The 17,010-nt window shown below is 37.7% G+C and overlaps 1 protein-coding gene across 1 annotated transcript in view; it reads left to right on the top strand.

Annotated features, from left to right (window-relative positions):
• LOC120542543 (NXPE family member 2-like) overlaps window positions 1-3,608 on the top strand; it is a 137,815-nt gene extending 134,207 nt beyond the window's left edge. The window contains exons 5-6 of the mRNA XM_039775074.1: window positions 1,225-1,443; window positions 2,157-3,608. Coding sequence (XP_039631008.1) covers window positions 1,225-1,443; window positions 2,157-2,698 — 761 coding nt within the window. The 3' untranslated portion in view covers window positions 2,699-3,608. The remainder of the gene's footprint in view (window positions 1-1,224; window positions 1,444-2,156) is intronic.
• The last annotated feature ends 13,402 nt before the right edge of the window (window positions 3,609-17,010 follow it).

Below are 17,010 nucleotides of genomic sequence, written 5' to 3'. Positions count from 1 at the left end.
AACAAATTCTTTTGTGTCCAGCCAGGAGTAATAGCTCCTTGGAAGATTTATGTTCAATGCTGGGAATCACACTGTGAACAGCAAAGCAACAATAGCAACATAACCACATGAATAACACAAATCAGTCACGACAAAACTGTTAGACATTTTTGTCCAGAATGTGATGAGGAAGGCAGCTGTGCTTTTAGACTGTGAAGCCAATACAGAATTATTTTAGTAGTTGTAATGATTTTGTAATAATCTAGTTGAATGTAATACATTATTTAAGTACAGTATAGGATTAAGTTCCCCATGCAATTGTTTTTAACTTCCAGTTATGGACATTATATTTGTTCACCTTCACAAATGAAGAAGTCAGTCAGTCATTCTCCAACCTGCCATATGCTAACACAGAGTCACAGGGGTCTGCTGAACAATCCCAGCCAACACAGGGGGCAAGGCAGGAAGCAATCCCAGGCAGGGCACCAACCCACCGCAGCAAATGAAGAACTGAATTCATTTTATGTACTTGAATAATTTAAATAATTAAGCCTCTTAATAAATACATTTTCAAGTAAATTCTGTAATGCATAAAAATTATCATATATGAGTAGGTAGTTATATTACAGAGTTTTAAGTAGAGAGCAATGGAACAGAAAATGTTTGTTCACAAAGAAAAATTTTTGCTCAGCCACAGTCCTTAGAGGGAACATTGGTCATATGCCAAAGCTCAGTTGAATTACACTGCAAATGCATACACAAAAGCTAGACAAAAAAAAACCTTTAAATAGGAGTTATTTTGCTTTTATTTGCAAAAATATCTGCCAATGGGTAAGTAAAATTTACTTGACAAGATTACTTAAATAAGTCAATACTTCTTACAATAAAGAAAACAAGATTTAATGTCATAATATAAATACTTTTCACTTGCTTATATTTCATTTGTTGCAGTGTAGGAAAAAGGTTAACAGCTGCTGTCCTAGTCTTATTATGCAGTATTTTTATTACAATTAATTTTAAAAATGGATTTAATTAGCATTGGTTGGTTAAGATAACAAGGCTAATGGTTGCAATCTGCAGTCATCTTGCTTTTATGTCATGCCTCCACATTTTAAAATATTGTGCAAATATAAAAACAAGAATATTAAAATACCATATGATGCATGTGTGTTAAATGTATGCATTACTCATTTTCTACAAAAGTGACACATTCTTTTTTTTTTATTTAAATCATTTATATTTTAGGAGAACTCTTGTTATCCAACAAAACATGTTCATTTGGAGCTCCGCAATCAGTTCCAAGTGGATTTTTCTACAAGAACAACTGGTATTCTTCTTTTTGTAAATTAAGGAGCTTCAGTAATATCCATGACATCAATAGCTGCCTTCAGGGAAAAACGTTGCATCTGAGGGGTGACTCTACTCTCCGCCAGTGGGTTGAATATCTCACAAGTAAGCTTACAGGTAAGAAAAGTAATCTGCTTTATCTTTGCTTTTTGAACATTACTCGATTTGCCAGTACAGGCCTCCACAATGTATTTTGTATGCATTGGTTAAGTGAAACAATCATTTACCACTTCCATAGTTAAAATAAAAACAATATTAAAAAGAACATTTCTGACAAAATTGTATACCAAATATATAGAAGTAATGACGAAAAATTACTTTCATTTTGTTTGCCAGCTTTAGGTTCTCACTAGAATGCTTTACTCTTGCTGTTTGCATATTTTTGTGCTCTGTGATTTTTATTTATCATCCTTATTCACATCTACACTGACACAATGTGTGTGTCAGTGGCTATGATGGTGAAGGTCAGAGTGGGTAAAAGTGGATTTGCTATGGAATGGATGGAGAGGTCATTTAAACACCACGACAATCTGCAGCTTATGTCATTAAAGTTATAATACTGTAAGTGAACTTCTGTGATCTTTGATGCTGAAAACCCCCAAATCTTCAGTTTAAATAAAACTCTTACTTAATCTTTAAAGGAGTTTTAAATACAGAAAGCAAAAGATTAGCTTAAATGTAAAAATCTGTGTCATGGTGATGGTCCTTCAAACCTTTCACTTGTGCAAAACTGGCTCACCCATTGAAGCTGTAATATCATGGTAAACTATAAGGTTTAATACATGCAACCTGATACTAATTTTTTTCTTTCTTTTGTTCCATTTTTACAGATTTAAAGCTTTTGGTACACTTAAATTATTTTATGCCAATGCATGCTTTCGATGTATACAGAAATATAAGTGTTGATTGGAAGAGGCATGGCCACCCATGGATTACATTCAGTTTAATTCCTATCAAAGGTGGACATTTTGTTGCCAGAGAAGTGGACAGAATTGCTGGAGGGCCTAACACAATTGTTGGAATAACAGTTGGTCAGCATACTCGTCCATATCCTTTACAGCTACATATTCAGAAACTGCTGAACATTCGCAACGCAATTAAAAGGCTCCTGCTCCGCAGCCCGACCACTACAGTCTTTGTTAAACTGGAGAACATTCGAGAGTTGAGCAACTCCTTCCGCTTTAGTAACTGGTATGGCTACATACAAAACCTGGCCCAAAGAGAGGTCTTTGAAGGACTCAATGTGACCATTCTTGATGCCTGGGACATGACTGTGGCTGACAACACACAATACGTTCACCCAGTCGAGCGTGTTATATATAGTCAAATAGCCATATTTTTACCTTATCTTTGTCCCAATTCTTCAAACTAAGCTGAACTCCCATGTCTATTTACATTTAAATTAAATCTTTAATATCCCACATGTGCATTTTAGGTGGCTTGGCGTTTAAAGAGGGGAGACAAAATACAGATCATAACTGCAAGGCTGTAAGTTCCAAGTGTACCTACAATCTGTTATTAATTAGAGTCAAAAAGTAATTTGCAAAGATACTACAAACTACGTTAAAAGCTCTAAAGTGTACTTACAGCCTCTCATCTTTAGTAACCTCCTTCTCAGTTTAGGTGATTAACTTTATACTTTTTGTCCTTTATAACCCAAGAATCATCACACTACTGTGCTCAAATTAAAGCTATCAGATCAGATATTGACTTTAGAGAAAGAATGTTTGTAGTACTCTCTTGTTAGTCATTCTGGTGTGTATTTGTTGAGGGGTGGTGTTTGCCATAGTATAATAACATATTTTTATATATGTATAGAAGTCCTGTAAAAAGCCAAATGACCCTCAATCAATCTTTCCGTCTATTTATCTAACACAAAATAGGGCAGTAGCAAGGACTAAATGGAGGTTGGAAATCTGAAACAAGTCAGATTTTCATTCATATTTCTGAAGAGTTATCTACCCATATACAGTATGATCAGATTTATTTGGATTTCACTACCCATATATCTATCTTTCTGCAACAATTTCCTTTTTTTGCCTGTATATCATATACACAAATTCTACACAACTTCATATTTTTACAGACACCGATGCATCACCAGAGATATCTGCGGGAATAGCCTGGAAAACACTCAAGGTGTATCTGATAAGACAAAACATTTAGTAAGCTTTGCATGAAAGTAAAGCGAAAACAAGACAGACATGAGAACTAAATATTGAGATTTATATACATAACCAAAAATATATACATTTACCTAAATATATATATATATGCACTCACCTAAAGGATTATTAGGAATACCATACTAATACGGTGTTTGACCCCCTTTCGCCTTCAGAACTGCCTTAATTCTACGTGGCATTGATTCAACAAGGTGCTGAAAGCATTCTTTACAAATGTTGGCCCATATTGATAGGATAGCATCTTGCAGTTCATGGAGATTTGTGGGATGCACATCCAGGGCACGAAGCTCCCGTTCCACCACATCCCAAAGATGCTCTATTGGGTTGAGATCTGGTGACTGTGGGGGTTATTTTAGTACAGTGAACTCATTGTCATGTTCAAGAAACCAATTTGAAATGATTCGAGCTTTGTGACATGGTGCATTATCCTGCTGGAAGTAGCCATCAGAGGATGGGTACATGGTGGTCATGAAGGGATGGACATGGTCAGAAACAATTCTCAGGTAGCCTGTGGCATTTAAACGATGCCCAATTGCCACTAAGGGGCCTAAAGTGTGCCAAGAAAACATCCCCCACACCATTACACCACCACCACCAGCCTGCACAGTGGTAACAAGGCATGATGGATCCATGTTCTCATTCTGTTTACGCCAAATTCTGACTCTACCATTTGAATGTCTGAACAGAAATCGAGACTCATCAGACCAGGCAACATTTTTCCAGTCTTCAACTGTCCAATTTTGGTGAGCTCGTGCAAATTGTAATTGGAAATCTTTTTCCTATTTGTAGTGGAGATGAGTGGTAACCGGTGGGGTCTTCTGCTGTTGTAGCCCATCCGCCTCAAGGTTGTGCGTGTTGTGGCTTCACAAATGCTTTGCTGCATACCTCGGTTGTAACGAGTGGTTATTTCAGTCAAAGTTGCTCTTCTATCAGCTTGAATCAGTCGGCCCATTCTCCTCTGACCTCTAGCATCAACAAGGCATTTTCGCCCACAGGACTGCCGCATACTGGATGTTTTCCCTTTTCACACCATTCTTTGTAAACCCTAGAAATGGTTGTGCGTGTAAATCCCAGTAACAGAGCAGAATGTGAAATACTCAGACCGACCCGTCTGGCACCAACAACCATGCCACGATTAAAATTGCTTAAATCACCTTTCTTTCCCATTCTGACATTCAGTTTGGAGTTCAGGATATTGTCTTGACCAGGACCACACCCCTAAATGCATTGAAGCAACTGCCATGTGATTGGTTGATTAGATAATTGCATTAATGAGAAATTGAACAGGTGAATATATATATATATAATATATATATATATATATATATACCAGCAACATACCCGCACTTCACAGTGGCGAAGTACTGCCTTAAAATATTTATTAAGAAGAAAATTTAACCTTTTTAAACTGAGGGAAAATATGCCAATAATTATTTGTTAAGGATCTCTTTGTATACCATGTTGTCAGTTCGGCCCTCTGGTTGTAACATGACCAAGCTGTGCGCTGAGCTTATTCTTGAGCATGCAACTTACAGTTGGCCATGTGAACAGTAATCTTGTCTCAAATCTCACAGCTTGGATTGCTGCTGTTATAATCGGTTTGAGATTCATGGTTTGTTTCAATTACGACAGTATTTGCAGGATTTGTTGTGTTGAAGTGACATTCAGCATCTGTCAAGCGTTGTAAGCATACAACCGGTTTCATCAATAACTTCACATCCAGCTTTTGAGAGTTTAAACATTCATAAACATCAAAGTGTCCGCTACTGAAATCTTCACCTGTCAATCTAAGATGTTTAAGAGGCATTGGCAGTTGTCGAAAGGTGTAAAATATTTGGCCATTTCGGTACACTTGAAAGCAACAACCAAACAATTCAGCGGCAGCCATCAACTCACATGCAGATGCATAGGTGAAGGGCTTAAGCATTTCACTCTTATAGTGCTCCTGCGTAGTATAATTATCTCCTGTACCGTCATCAGTCCACACCTTGAACCTGTCCCAGTCATTCAATACATAAGACACAGTGTTCCTCCGGATATCAAGAGTGAGCATGATATGGCCGTGCAGTATGTAACAAAGAGAATGGAAAAGGTAGGTGCCATCTTCTTCTTCATCAAGCCCTTCCGTGAGAACCCTAAATCCAAAGAGGACTGTTTCATTTATGTTAGGTAGAATGCCCAGAGGGGACTAGGCGGTCTCATGGTCTGGAATCCCTACAGATTTTATTTTTTCTCCAGCCGTCTGGAGATTTTTTGTTTTTTCGGTCCTCCCTGACCATTGAACCTTACTCTTATTCGATGTTAATTAATGTTGATTTATTTTGTTTTCTTATTGTGTCTTTTATTTTTCTATTCTTTATTATGTAAAGCACTTTGAGCTACTGTTTGTATTAAAATGTGCTATATAAATAAATGTTGTTGTTGTTGTTGTATCTCTGGGAATGGAAACCACTCGGTAAATGACAGTTCTTTGGTCGATGGTGATCACCTCGATAGACATGTTAATGTGGGTATGGTTGGAATGATAAAGGAAATGGGTACCTGAATAATGTAAAGTAAGTCTAAAATACCTACACAATAACTGTAATCGTAATAAATGAACAATAAAACAGCAGAGAAGCCGTGGATTAAATAAAAAGGCTGTAGTTATCAGCAGGGAGACGTGAATCCCATGGCGAAGCAAGGAAGGGAATGTAGAGACTGGAGCGACGGACAGCCTTATATAGGCAGGCAGCCAACAACGTGGGAGGCGTTGGGTTGGGGGGACCCAACGCCACCTCACACAGTGACCGAGCTGCAGGCTATGGACGTATATATGTATGTAATTAGGATTCAGTTAGCGTTGGAAACCCGCGTTTTGGTTTTGGAAAACCAAATTTCTTGAAGATGGGCCCATAAGTAACAAAGACCGTTGAAAACTTCAATATGGTGGCCGACAGTGGCATCATACTACCAAAATAAGTACCAAATAAGTACCAAATGAAACCTGCTTAACTTTAATAAGTAAGCTGTAAGGAATGAGCCTGCCAAAGTTCAGCCTTCTACCAACACGGGAAGTTGGAGAATTAGTGACATTGGAAACTTCAATATGGTGGCCGACAGTGGCATCATACCACTGAAATAAGTACGTACATCGGTTTTGGTTAGCGCAGGGAAGCCGCCTACCAAATTTCGTTAAGATGGGGCCATGAATAAGAAAGTTCAACATGGCGGACGTTATTGACCGTTATGACCGTTACGCATAGAATTTCGAAATGAAACCTGCAAACCTGAAAACTTACTTTTGTAAGTAAGCTGTAAGGAATGAGCCTGCCTAATTTCAGCCTTCTACCTACACGGGAAGTTGGAGAATTAGTGACGTTTGGAAAATTCAATATGGCGTCCGACGGTGGAGTCATACCACCAAAATAAGTACGTACATCGGTTTTGGTTAGTGCAGGGAAGCCACCTACCAAATTTCGTGAAGATGGGGTCAGCCTTCTACCTACACGGGAAGTTGGAAAATTTGTGACGTTGGAAAGTTCAATATGGCAGCCGACAGTGGCGTCATACCATTGAAATAAGTACATACATCGGTTTCGGTTAGCGCAGGGAAGCCTCCTACCAAATTTCGTGAAGATGGGGCCATAAATAAGAAAGTTCAATATGGTGGACATTGTCGACCATTATCGACCGTTACGTGTAGAATTTCGAAATGAAACCTGCCTAACTTTTGTAAGTAAGCTGTAAGGAATGAGCCTACCAAATTTCAGCATTCTACCTACACGGGAAGTTGGAGAATTAGTGATGAGTCAGCGAGTGAGTGAGTGAGTGAGTGAGTGAGTGAGTCAGTCAGGGCTTTGCCTTTTATTAGTATACTAGCAGAATACCCGCGCTTTGCAGCGGAGAAGTAGTGTTTTAAAGAAGGTACGAAAAAGAAAAGGAAAAATTTTAAAAATAACGTAACATGATTGTTAATGTAATTGTTTTGTCATTGATATGAGTGTTTTTCTCATATCTATCTATCTATCTATCTATCTATGTTGTTCTCATATATATCTCTATCTATCTATCTATCTATCTATCTATCTATCTATCTATCTATATCTATCTATCTATATCTATCTATCTATATCTATCTATATCTATCTATATCTATATATATCTATATATATCTAGCAAAATACCCGCGCTTGGCAGCGGAGAAGTAGTGTGTTAAAGAAGGAAAGAGAAAGAAAAGGAAACATTTTGAAAATAACGTAACATGATTGTCAATGTAATTGTTTTGTCATTGTTATGAGTGTCGCTGTGATATATATATATATATATATATATATAAAAATACCAGCTTGCGATGTCATGTGTTAAAGAAGTTATGAAAAGAAAAGGAAACATTTTAAAAATAATGTAACATGATTGTCAAAGTAATTGTTTTGTGTATTTGGTGGCAGCGTCACAAAGTTGTTTTTGATAGCTGCATCAGAAAATGTACTACGACGTCTGACACACCTCCTTTTTACTGTTTTCTCACAGCTTGGATTGCTGCTGTCATATATATATACACACACACATACATACATATATATATAATATACATATATATATATACACATACATATCTTCATATCTACATATCTATATACATATCTACACACACAAATTATATATATGTATGTGTGTGTGTGTGTGTGTATATATATATATATCTAGATAGGTGTGTGTGTGTGTATATATATATATATATATATATATATATATAATCTAGATAGGGTGTGTGTGTGTGTGTGTATATATATATATATATATATATATATATATATATATATATATATATATATATATATATACATACATATATATATACATACATATACTTGTGTGTATGTTTGTATGTGTCTATATGTGTGTGTATAGCTTTGGTCACTGAGTGCAAGGGAAAAATAATGAAATATAGTCTATAAGTTATTAAACAGTAAAACATTAACGTTTTAAAAAGTACAGGTACATTGAGCACTACTGGAGTGGTTGGGTAAACTACATTTTAAAGACTGTGTAACAAAACAGGTAAGTAACTAACAGCAGCTAAAATGTATATGGATCATCTCTCGGTAGTAGATCCCTTTTGAAAGGCGCTACACGACGGCTGTGGTATAGAAATTACATTTTCTATGTGAACGCTCAAATTTGTGCCTCTGGTAATGTGCCTTACCGCAATTAAAGAAAATTATTTTTGTGTCCTCTGCCGTGTTAAGAGAGAAAGGCTTTGGTTTGGGATAAAAGGAAAAAAGGTGTAAAGAAAGGAAAGTTGCCTTTTTCTTTTATATAGTATAGAGAGATGTGTTCGCTGACGTTATGATCGCCTTTTGGGACAGTCGCGTGGGTCTTGTGTAGACTGGTGAGACGCCCCGCCATTAATCGGCTGTGATGGCACTGTGAGTCCTCCACTCGTATGCGTGTGTTCATAATCCGAGCTGAGGACCTGATAATCGATATCGTGCAAAAGAAAGTGTGAATCGCCTTAATATTATTTTGCCGTGGTGTAGAAAAGGGGTCCCGTGTTTGCACTTGTCTGGGCTATAGCTCAGGGGAGGATGAAAAAAATTAAAAGTGCTCACTTTGACTTAAGGCAGAAGCGCAGTCAGCGTCTCAAAGGCCGGCACAGCTATGCACACGCTGGCTGCTCGACTTTTGCTGGGCAGGAGACCCCTTTGTACACACGCTTCATGATATCAAAAGTCTCAGCTCTTTGGAGGTAATTCATATATTATATATATAGCAAAATACCCGCCTGCAGCGGAGAAGTAGTGTGTTAAAGAAGTAATGAAAAGAAAAGGAAACATTTTAATAATAACGTAACATGATTGACATTGTCATGAGTGTTGCTGTCATATATATTCCTGCCTAAATAAGTCACCTCGCTTCGCTCTTACTTTTTACCGTTCATTTAATCATGGCTAGTGGCGGAAAAATTATAAAATGGAAGGAGGATGGCTTTACCAAAACAATTATTGATGGCGAATCGATTATTCATAAAGCTTGAATTGGTGATCTGTTTTTCTGTGTTAACCTCATATTTTTCATACTTCTTCTCAAACTAAGGTGGTGCGAGGGTAAAATGAATCGGGATGCGCTGATCAATGTAATCGGTGTACCAGGAAATCATGCATTGACAAAAGCTCCCCTGTGCTTGTAATGCAAAGTGTGATTAAATGCATTATTTTTCAATGCATTATGGAGCAGATGCATCGAAGCTTCTCAGCTGTGCTTGTGCTAAGAAAAGGAAAGATTTTAAAAATAGCGTAACACGATTGTCAATGTGACCTTTTGTAAGTAGTGCCTGGAGGATTCAGTGTGTTGAAACTCTAGAGACAGCGTGTGTATTAACTTGAGGTAAATGGGAGGGGAGATGATGACGTGACTCCCCACCTGCCTTAACTGTCAATCCCCCACAAACACAGTCTCTCGGAATTTGCATAAGCACACTCCTTCACCTACAATTTTAACTTAGTTACAAAGTGATCAAAACTCTCGTTTATATCCTCGTCCTCTCATTAAACTTGTATCCCGCATTACCTGTGGGCATGTGAAACGCCAGCGTAGCCTGTCTATGAACTTAATTTAAAGTTTAGGTTTACACCTTGCTTTCTTTCCGAGGTAGCAGCACTCATGAATATGGTAGTTTATGTCACTCGCTCGCTTCTTATTGTTTCGCTGCCTTCTCAATTATATAATGCATGTTTTCTTAAGCGCTTTTTGGAGGTCTTCCTGGTTTTCTACGTACTGCGTTGACAGTCAGTTCATGTGATTACGTGGGAGGCGTGATGATGTCACACGAAACTCCGCCCCCTATGTCTTTGCAGCTCTACTCCATTACAGTTAATGGAGAAAAATACCTTCCAGTTATGACCATTAGGCGTAGAATTTCGAAATGAAACCTGTCCAACTTTTGTAAGTAAGCTGTAAGGAATGAGCCTGCCAAATTTCAGCCTTCTACCTACACGGGAAGTTGGAGAATTAGTGATGAGTGAGTGAGTGAGTGAGTGAGTGAGGGCTTTGCCTTTTATTAGTATATATATATATATATATATATATATATATATATATATATATATATATATATATATATATATATATATATATATATATATATCATTTTGCCACAAGAAAAACAGGGTGCCAAACCTTTTACATCATGTCATTCATATTTTAAGTGTGGAAAAAGGGCTTGTAATGTTTTATCTCAACATATGCACAAAAAGGAAGTTTGAAATGCAACATTTGATACACACAATGCAATAGAAACTGGAGTTGATGAACATAAAGAAATTACAGTACTAACATATTTAAGGTTTATCTGTCTCTGCACACAGTGAAGGAAAGCCTTATGCAACGAGCAGCTCAATATTTTACTCCAGAAATGCCATAGAAACCAGGTCCAGATGGTTATCTAGCAGACTTTTACGAAAAGCTGTATGTTTACGTTACAGTCATATGAAAAAGTTTCAAAGTAGCAACTTCCTTTTAGTATATGACATGCCTTATGGAAACAGTAGTATTTCAGCAGTGATAATAAGTTCATTGGATTAACAGAAAATATACAATATGCATCATAACAAAATTAGACAGATGCATAAATTTGAGCAACCCAACAGAGATAATAATAATAAAAATAATAATTCATTACATATATATAGCGCTTTTCTTAGTACTCAAAGTGCTATCCACACAGGTATTGCATCAATACTTAGTTGAGCCTCCTTTTGCAAATATAACAGTCTCTAGACGCCTCCTATAGCCTTTGAGTGTCTGGATTCTGGATGGAGGTATTTATAACCATTCTTCAATACAAAATCTCTCCAGTTCAGTTAAATTTGATGGCTGCCGAGCATGGTCAGCCTGCTTCAAATCATCCCATACATTTTTGATGATATTCAAGTCAGGGGACTGTGACGGCCATTCCAGAACATTGTACTTCTCCGTCTTCATGAATGCCTTTGTAGATTTCAAACTGTGTTTTGGCTCATTGTCTTGTTGGAATATCCAATCCCTGAGAAACTTCAACTTTGTGACTGATGCTTGAACATTATCCTGAAGAATTTGTTGATATTGGGTTGAACTCATCTGATCCTCGACTTTAACAAGGGCCTCAGTCCCTTGAACTAGCCACACAGCCCCAGAGCATGATGGAACCTCCACCAAATTTGACAGTAGGTAGCAGGTGTTTTTCTTGGAATGCGGTATTCTTCTTCCACCATGCAAAACACTTTTTGTTATGACCAAATGACTCAATTTTTGTCTCATCAGTCCAAAGCACTTTGTTCCAAAATGAATCTGGCTTGTCTAAATGAGCATTTGCATACAACAAGCGACTCTGTTTGTGGCGTGAGTGCAGAAAAGGCTTTCTCATCACCCTGCCATATAAATGTTCTTTGTGCAAATTGCGCTGAATGGCCTTCTATTTGCTGATTACATTCCTTACAGTTGAAACTGACAGTTTAAACCTCTGAGATAGCTTTTTGTAGCCTTCCCCTAAACCATGATGCTGAACAATCTTTGTTTTCAGATCTTTTGAGAGTTGCTTTGAAGATCCCATGCTGTTACTCTTCAGAGGAGAGTCAAAGGGAAGCACAATCTGTAACTGACCACCTTAAATACCTTTACTAATAATTGGACACACCTGTCTATGAAGTTCAAGGCTTGATTAGCTAATTTGTTGCAAGTAATAAGTATTGAGCAGTCACATGCATTCAAATCAGCAAAATTACAAGGGTGCCCACATTTTTGCACAGCCAGTTTTTCACATTTGATTTAATTTCATACAACTAAATACTGCTTCACTAAAAATCTTTGTTCGGAAAACACCCCAGTACTCAGGTGTTCCTAGGAAATAAAAGATGTACCACTGTTATCTTTTTTGTTGAAAGTAGAATAAATTATTATGCAGGCGGCGAGGGGTTCACAAACTTTTTCATATGACTGTAGTTCAATTAATCTAAGTGCTGTTTGAGGAAGCTAGAAAAGCGTCATAACATTTTACCTAAAACTCTACCAATGTGCATCCAGAGCAAAGAGGAGGATGGAGAATGCCACAGCAAAACTTTTCCATTTACTGCATGAACATTTGAAAGGCCAGAAAAACATGCTAGATTGCCATTTATAAATTTCTCATCAGCTTTTAATATACCCGAACTGAAAGATCAATTCTGTTTGGACCCTAACTTGGTAGGGTGGATTGTAGACTTTTTTAAAAAAAAGTAAAAAATAAAATATATTTATTTTTTTCGCCCATAAGACTTGTTTTGACTATTTTTATATTGAAATGTGTATTTTTTATTGTTTTTATTATGGAATATGAATTTCCATAACTAATAGAGTGACACTGTGTGTAGATATAGATTCCTTTAGGTGTAAGCTTTTAGTAGAGCCCTCATTGATATATGTGGGTTGAAGCATTCAAAAGTTATTATACTTTTTCCATACGTTCCAAAATGTGGATAATGGATAAACCATAGGTCCCTCTAAAAAGCACCTGGACATGCCCACATAAAAACTGGTGTAAAAATGTCATTTTTACAGGTATTCTTTTCAAATTTGAAATGTGAGTAGTCAACAAGTTATTCTGTTGGTACATAGTGTGTTTCTGTCCCCACCTACCTACTGCAGCTATAGAGGCCTTTATTTTCACAAAAAAAACTTAGGCGAGAACAAAAAAATTCATTTTTTGTGAGTTCTAATGTGCATAACTTTTGATCAGTCACACCTACAGTTATTCTGACTACTAAGGATGAAACTAGAGAATGTTACCTTTACAAAGAGACCAAACATGTGTTTATACTCCAGATAGTTCAATAACAGCAATGATTCTAATTTGGAGAGGTCGAATTACAAGCGATTTAGCAAAAATGACCCCGAATGATAAGGGTTTAATACCTGCACCAAACCAAAGTCCATAAAAACCTTACAATAGAAGTAGCACTAATGCAAAAGGCCAGAAAATTGAAATAGAAATAACTGTTTTCCCTTTCCTGTCTTCCTGCACTACCCTTCTATTTTTTTTTCATTGCCTGTGTGTCCTTTTTTTGTATGGTAAATGCTACCGGAAAGTGTGGGCTAAAACCTCTCCAGAATCCAAGTGCTAAATCCAGCATCGCTCCTAAAACTGACCTGTGCTCTTTACTAAAGACCAGCTCACTTTTCTCCATTTTATTGCATGGAGATTCATAGGCTGTCTTTTTAAACAACTGGTCAGTCAGGTTTTGAATTACTGAACCTAAGTGTGTGTGCTTTTTAATTACTGCTGGCCCTAGCACAGCTGTTAGGAGCTTCACACCCCTGTGCATTCCTGACTTGCTAGCTGAGCTTCCTGCTGCACCATCTCCCATCCTTTGTTCTTTGGCTTGTCCTGTTTCATTCAAACCAACTCCTAAACTGGTGCGCTTTCTTTCCAACTCAGCCATTCTTGCACTAGCACATTCAGACCTATCACACGCAAGCACTTGAATTCCTTTCATTTCTATTGTTCTTTGTTTAAATCCCACACTTTCTTTACTCAGTATCCTTAAGCCAATATCCATTTCATGCCCTCTAGTCAACAATTGCCATTCACACTCACCATTTCCTCTGCCTTCTATCTGATTTCCTTGTCCTAAATCAAATTTCAATGCAGCACTGGTTACCTTTCCTAACAGTGGTGAAATACCTATCAGTGTAGCATGCTCTTTAAATACTGGACAGGTCTCAGAATTACATGGAGATTGTGGTGCAGTGTAGAATAAAGGAAGAAAACACCCTTGCTGTTTTCCCTTCCTTTCATCTCTCTCCTTTTCCTCACACTCACATTCCCACTCTTTATCTGAGCACACATCTGTCTCATGTAAGTCACCCACCCATGTTTTAGGGTTCCAGTCCAATCTGGTTACTACTGCCCTAACTTTCACCATGGGCGGTTTACATTTCTTTTTTCCACTTCTTTCACTGCTTTCTACTTTAGCAGTGGATGTTCAACATGCTAAGACTTCACAATTATCACACCAACTGTTACATCTTTCAAAACTCTCACTCAACATTCTGTAACTTTCACTTTCATTCACTTTGCTATTTTCTTCCTTATCATGATCTTCCTTATTACCAATAATACAAGCTAGTAAGCCTCTTATAACAGCAGCTGTCTTCTTTAAACCTGATCTCTGTTTTCTTCCTTTTAATCCTTCCAGCCCCCTTCCATTTTGTGGCACACTCAGCTACAGGTTTCCTAGCTTTGGCCTGCTTCGCTCTGCCACTCCACTGGAAGATGGCTGACTTTAAAATGAACTTAGGCATTTCTAAGTCTACAATTTACTCTAATACAATTGCCAAATTCGTTATGGGTTGGCCTACCTTTGCCCCTGTAAGCAAACATACACATGCATAAACAAACACATACATCAAAACAGTATTTGCAAACAGGGTGCAAAACTTGGTTACCCCAAAATCCTGTCGACTACGCCAATTGTTTTATCTTGGTAGAGTAATATATATATTGCTCTACTGTCCCCTATTGTATTATTAATATGTAGCCTTAGAATACCTAATCTCACAGACTTACCACTGTATATAACTTATCCCCACCTTCCCTTCTATATCTATAACCTCAGGCAATTAGATGTAGTAAAAAGACAAGCAGGAGTTAAGTTACACATAAAATAATGTATTACTGATAATATTCATAAATAATAACAAAATGCAAAGTACATTTGAATATCGGCAACCATACAACCTGATTAAATGGTGATATGTAATTCAGGTGGCACACAGACTTGTAGTTACTTAAAATGTCTCTAGTTAAGGCATCGTTGGTGCTCAGCTTTCAGCCACATGTCTGTTCAATATGGCTGCTGAGCTGTGCTCTTCATTGTGCTGTCTTCATCATCACAGGTTAGCAAGAGAGATGCTTCTTCATATGTGGGTCAGTCAGAGAGAGAGAATGTGGTTGAGCAAGTACATTTATAGATGTTCTCTCCAATTCCTAGAACCAATAGGACATCATGGTACTTAAAGGCCTCTGAGACAAGCCAATTCCAAACAGCCATATCTCAGACCAATGAGAGAAATAATACATTTTAACACCTCAACCCCCAAGACCATATTTTAAGCTAACCTGGCTTTGTATGGGGAATGAGACAAAGACTTTAGCAGAGAAATACTCATCAAACTGGTTTAAGACACATCCACCCAAATCCTGTCATAAAATTACAAAGAGACAGTCGTAAAAAGGGGGCAAACACGAATACCTCTCACCACTTTGTTTGCCTAAATTATAAATAAAGACATACAAAACATTTATCAAGTTATATGCAAAATCCCACATCACAACACCCCCTTCCTGATTTCTTATTCTTTTGCATGTTTGTCACACAAAATGTTTCTGATCATCAAACACATTTAACCATTAGTCAAATACTGTATAACACAAGTAAACACAAAATGCAGTTTTTAAATGATGGTTTTTATAATTTAGGTAGAAAAAAAAATCCAAACCTACATTGTCCTGTGTGAAAAAGTAATTGCCCCTTGAACCCAATAACTGGTTGGGCCAGCCTTAGCAGCAATAACTGCAATCAAGCGTTTGCGATAACTTGCAATGAGTCTTTTACAGCGCTCTGGAGGAATTTTGTCCCACTCATCTTTGCAGAATTGTTGTAATTCAGCTTTATTTGAGGGTTTTCTAGCATGAACCGCCTTTTTAAGGTCATGCCATAGCATCTCAATTGGATTCAGGTCAGGACTTTGACTAGGCCACTCCAAAGTCTTCATTTTGTTTTTCTTCAGCCATTCAAAGGTGGATTTGCAGGTGTGTTTTGGGTCATTGTCCTGTTGCAGCATCCAAGATTGCTTCAGCTTGAGTTGACGAACAGATGGCCGGACATTCTCCTTCAGGATTTTTTGGTAGACAGTAGAATTCATGGTTCCATCTATCACAGCAAGCCTTCCAGGTCCTGAAGCAGCAAAACAACCCCAGACCATCACACTACCACCACCATATTTTACTGTTGGTATGATGTTCTTTTTCTGAAATGCTGTGTTCCTTTTACGCCAGATGTTACGGGACATTTGCCTTCCAAAAATTTCAACATTTGTCTCATCAGTCCACAAGGTATTTTCCCAAAAGTCTTGGCAATCATTGAGATGTTTCTTAGCAAAATTGAGACGAGCCCTAATGTTCTTTTTGCTTAACAGTGGTTTGCGTCTTGGAAATCTGCCATGCAGGCCGTTTTGCCCAGTCTCTTTCTTATGGTGGAGTCGTGAACACTGACCTTAATTGAGGCAAGTGAGGCCTGCAGTTCTTTAGACGTTGTCCTGGGGTCTTTTGTGACCTCTCGGATGAGTCGCCTGCGCTCTTGGGGTAATTTTGGTCGGCCGGCCACTCCTGGGAAGGTTCACCACTGTTCCATGTTTTTGCCATTTGTGGATAATGGCTCTCACTGTGGTTCGCTGGAGTCCCAAAGCTTTAGAAATTGCTTTATAACTTTTACCAGACTGA

The sequence above is a fragment of the Polypterus senegalus genome, chromosome 13 (assembly GCF_016835505.1).
Source record: "Polypterus senegalus isolate Bchr_013 chromosome 13, ASM1683550v1, whole genome shotgun sequence".
In the NCBI taxonomy this organism is placed as follows: domain Eukaryota; kingdom Metazoa; phylum Chordata; class Cladistia; order Polypteriformes; family Polypteridae; genus Polypterus; species Polypterus senegalus.
This window is presented reverse-complemented; position numbering and strand designations above follow the sequence as displayed.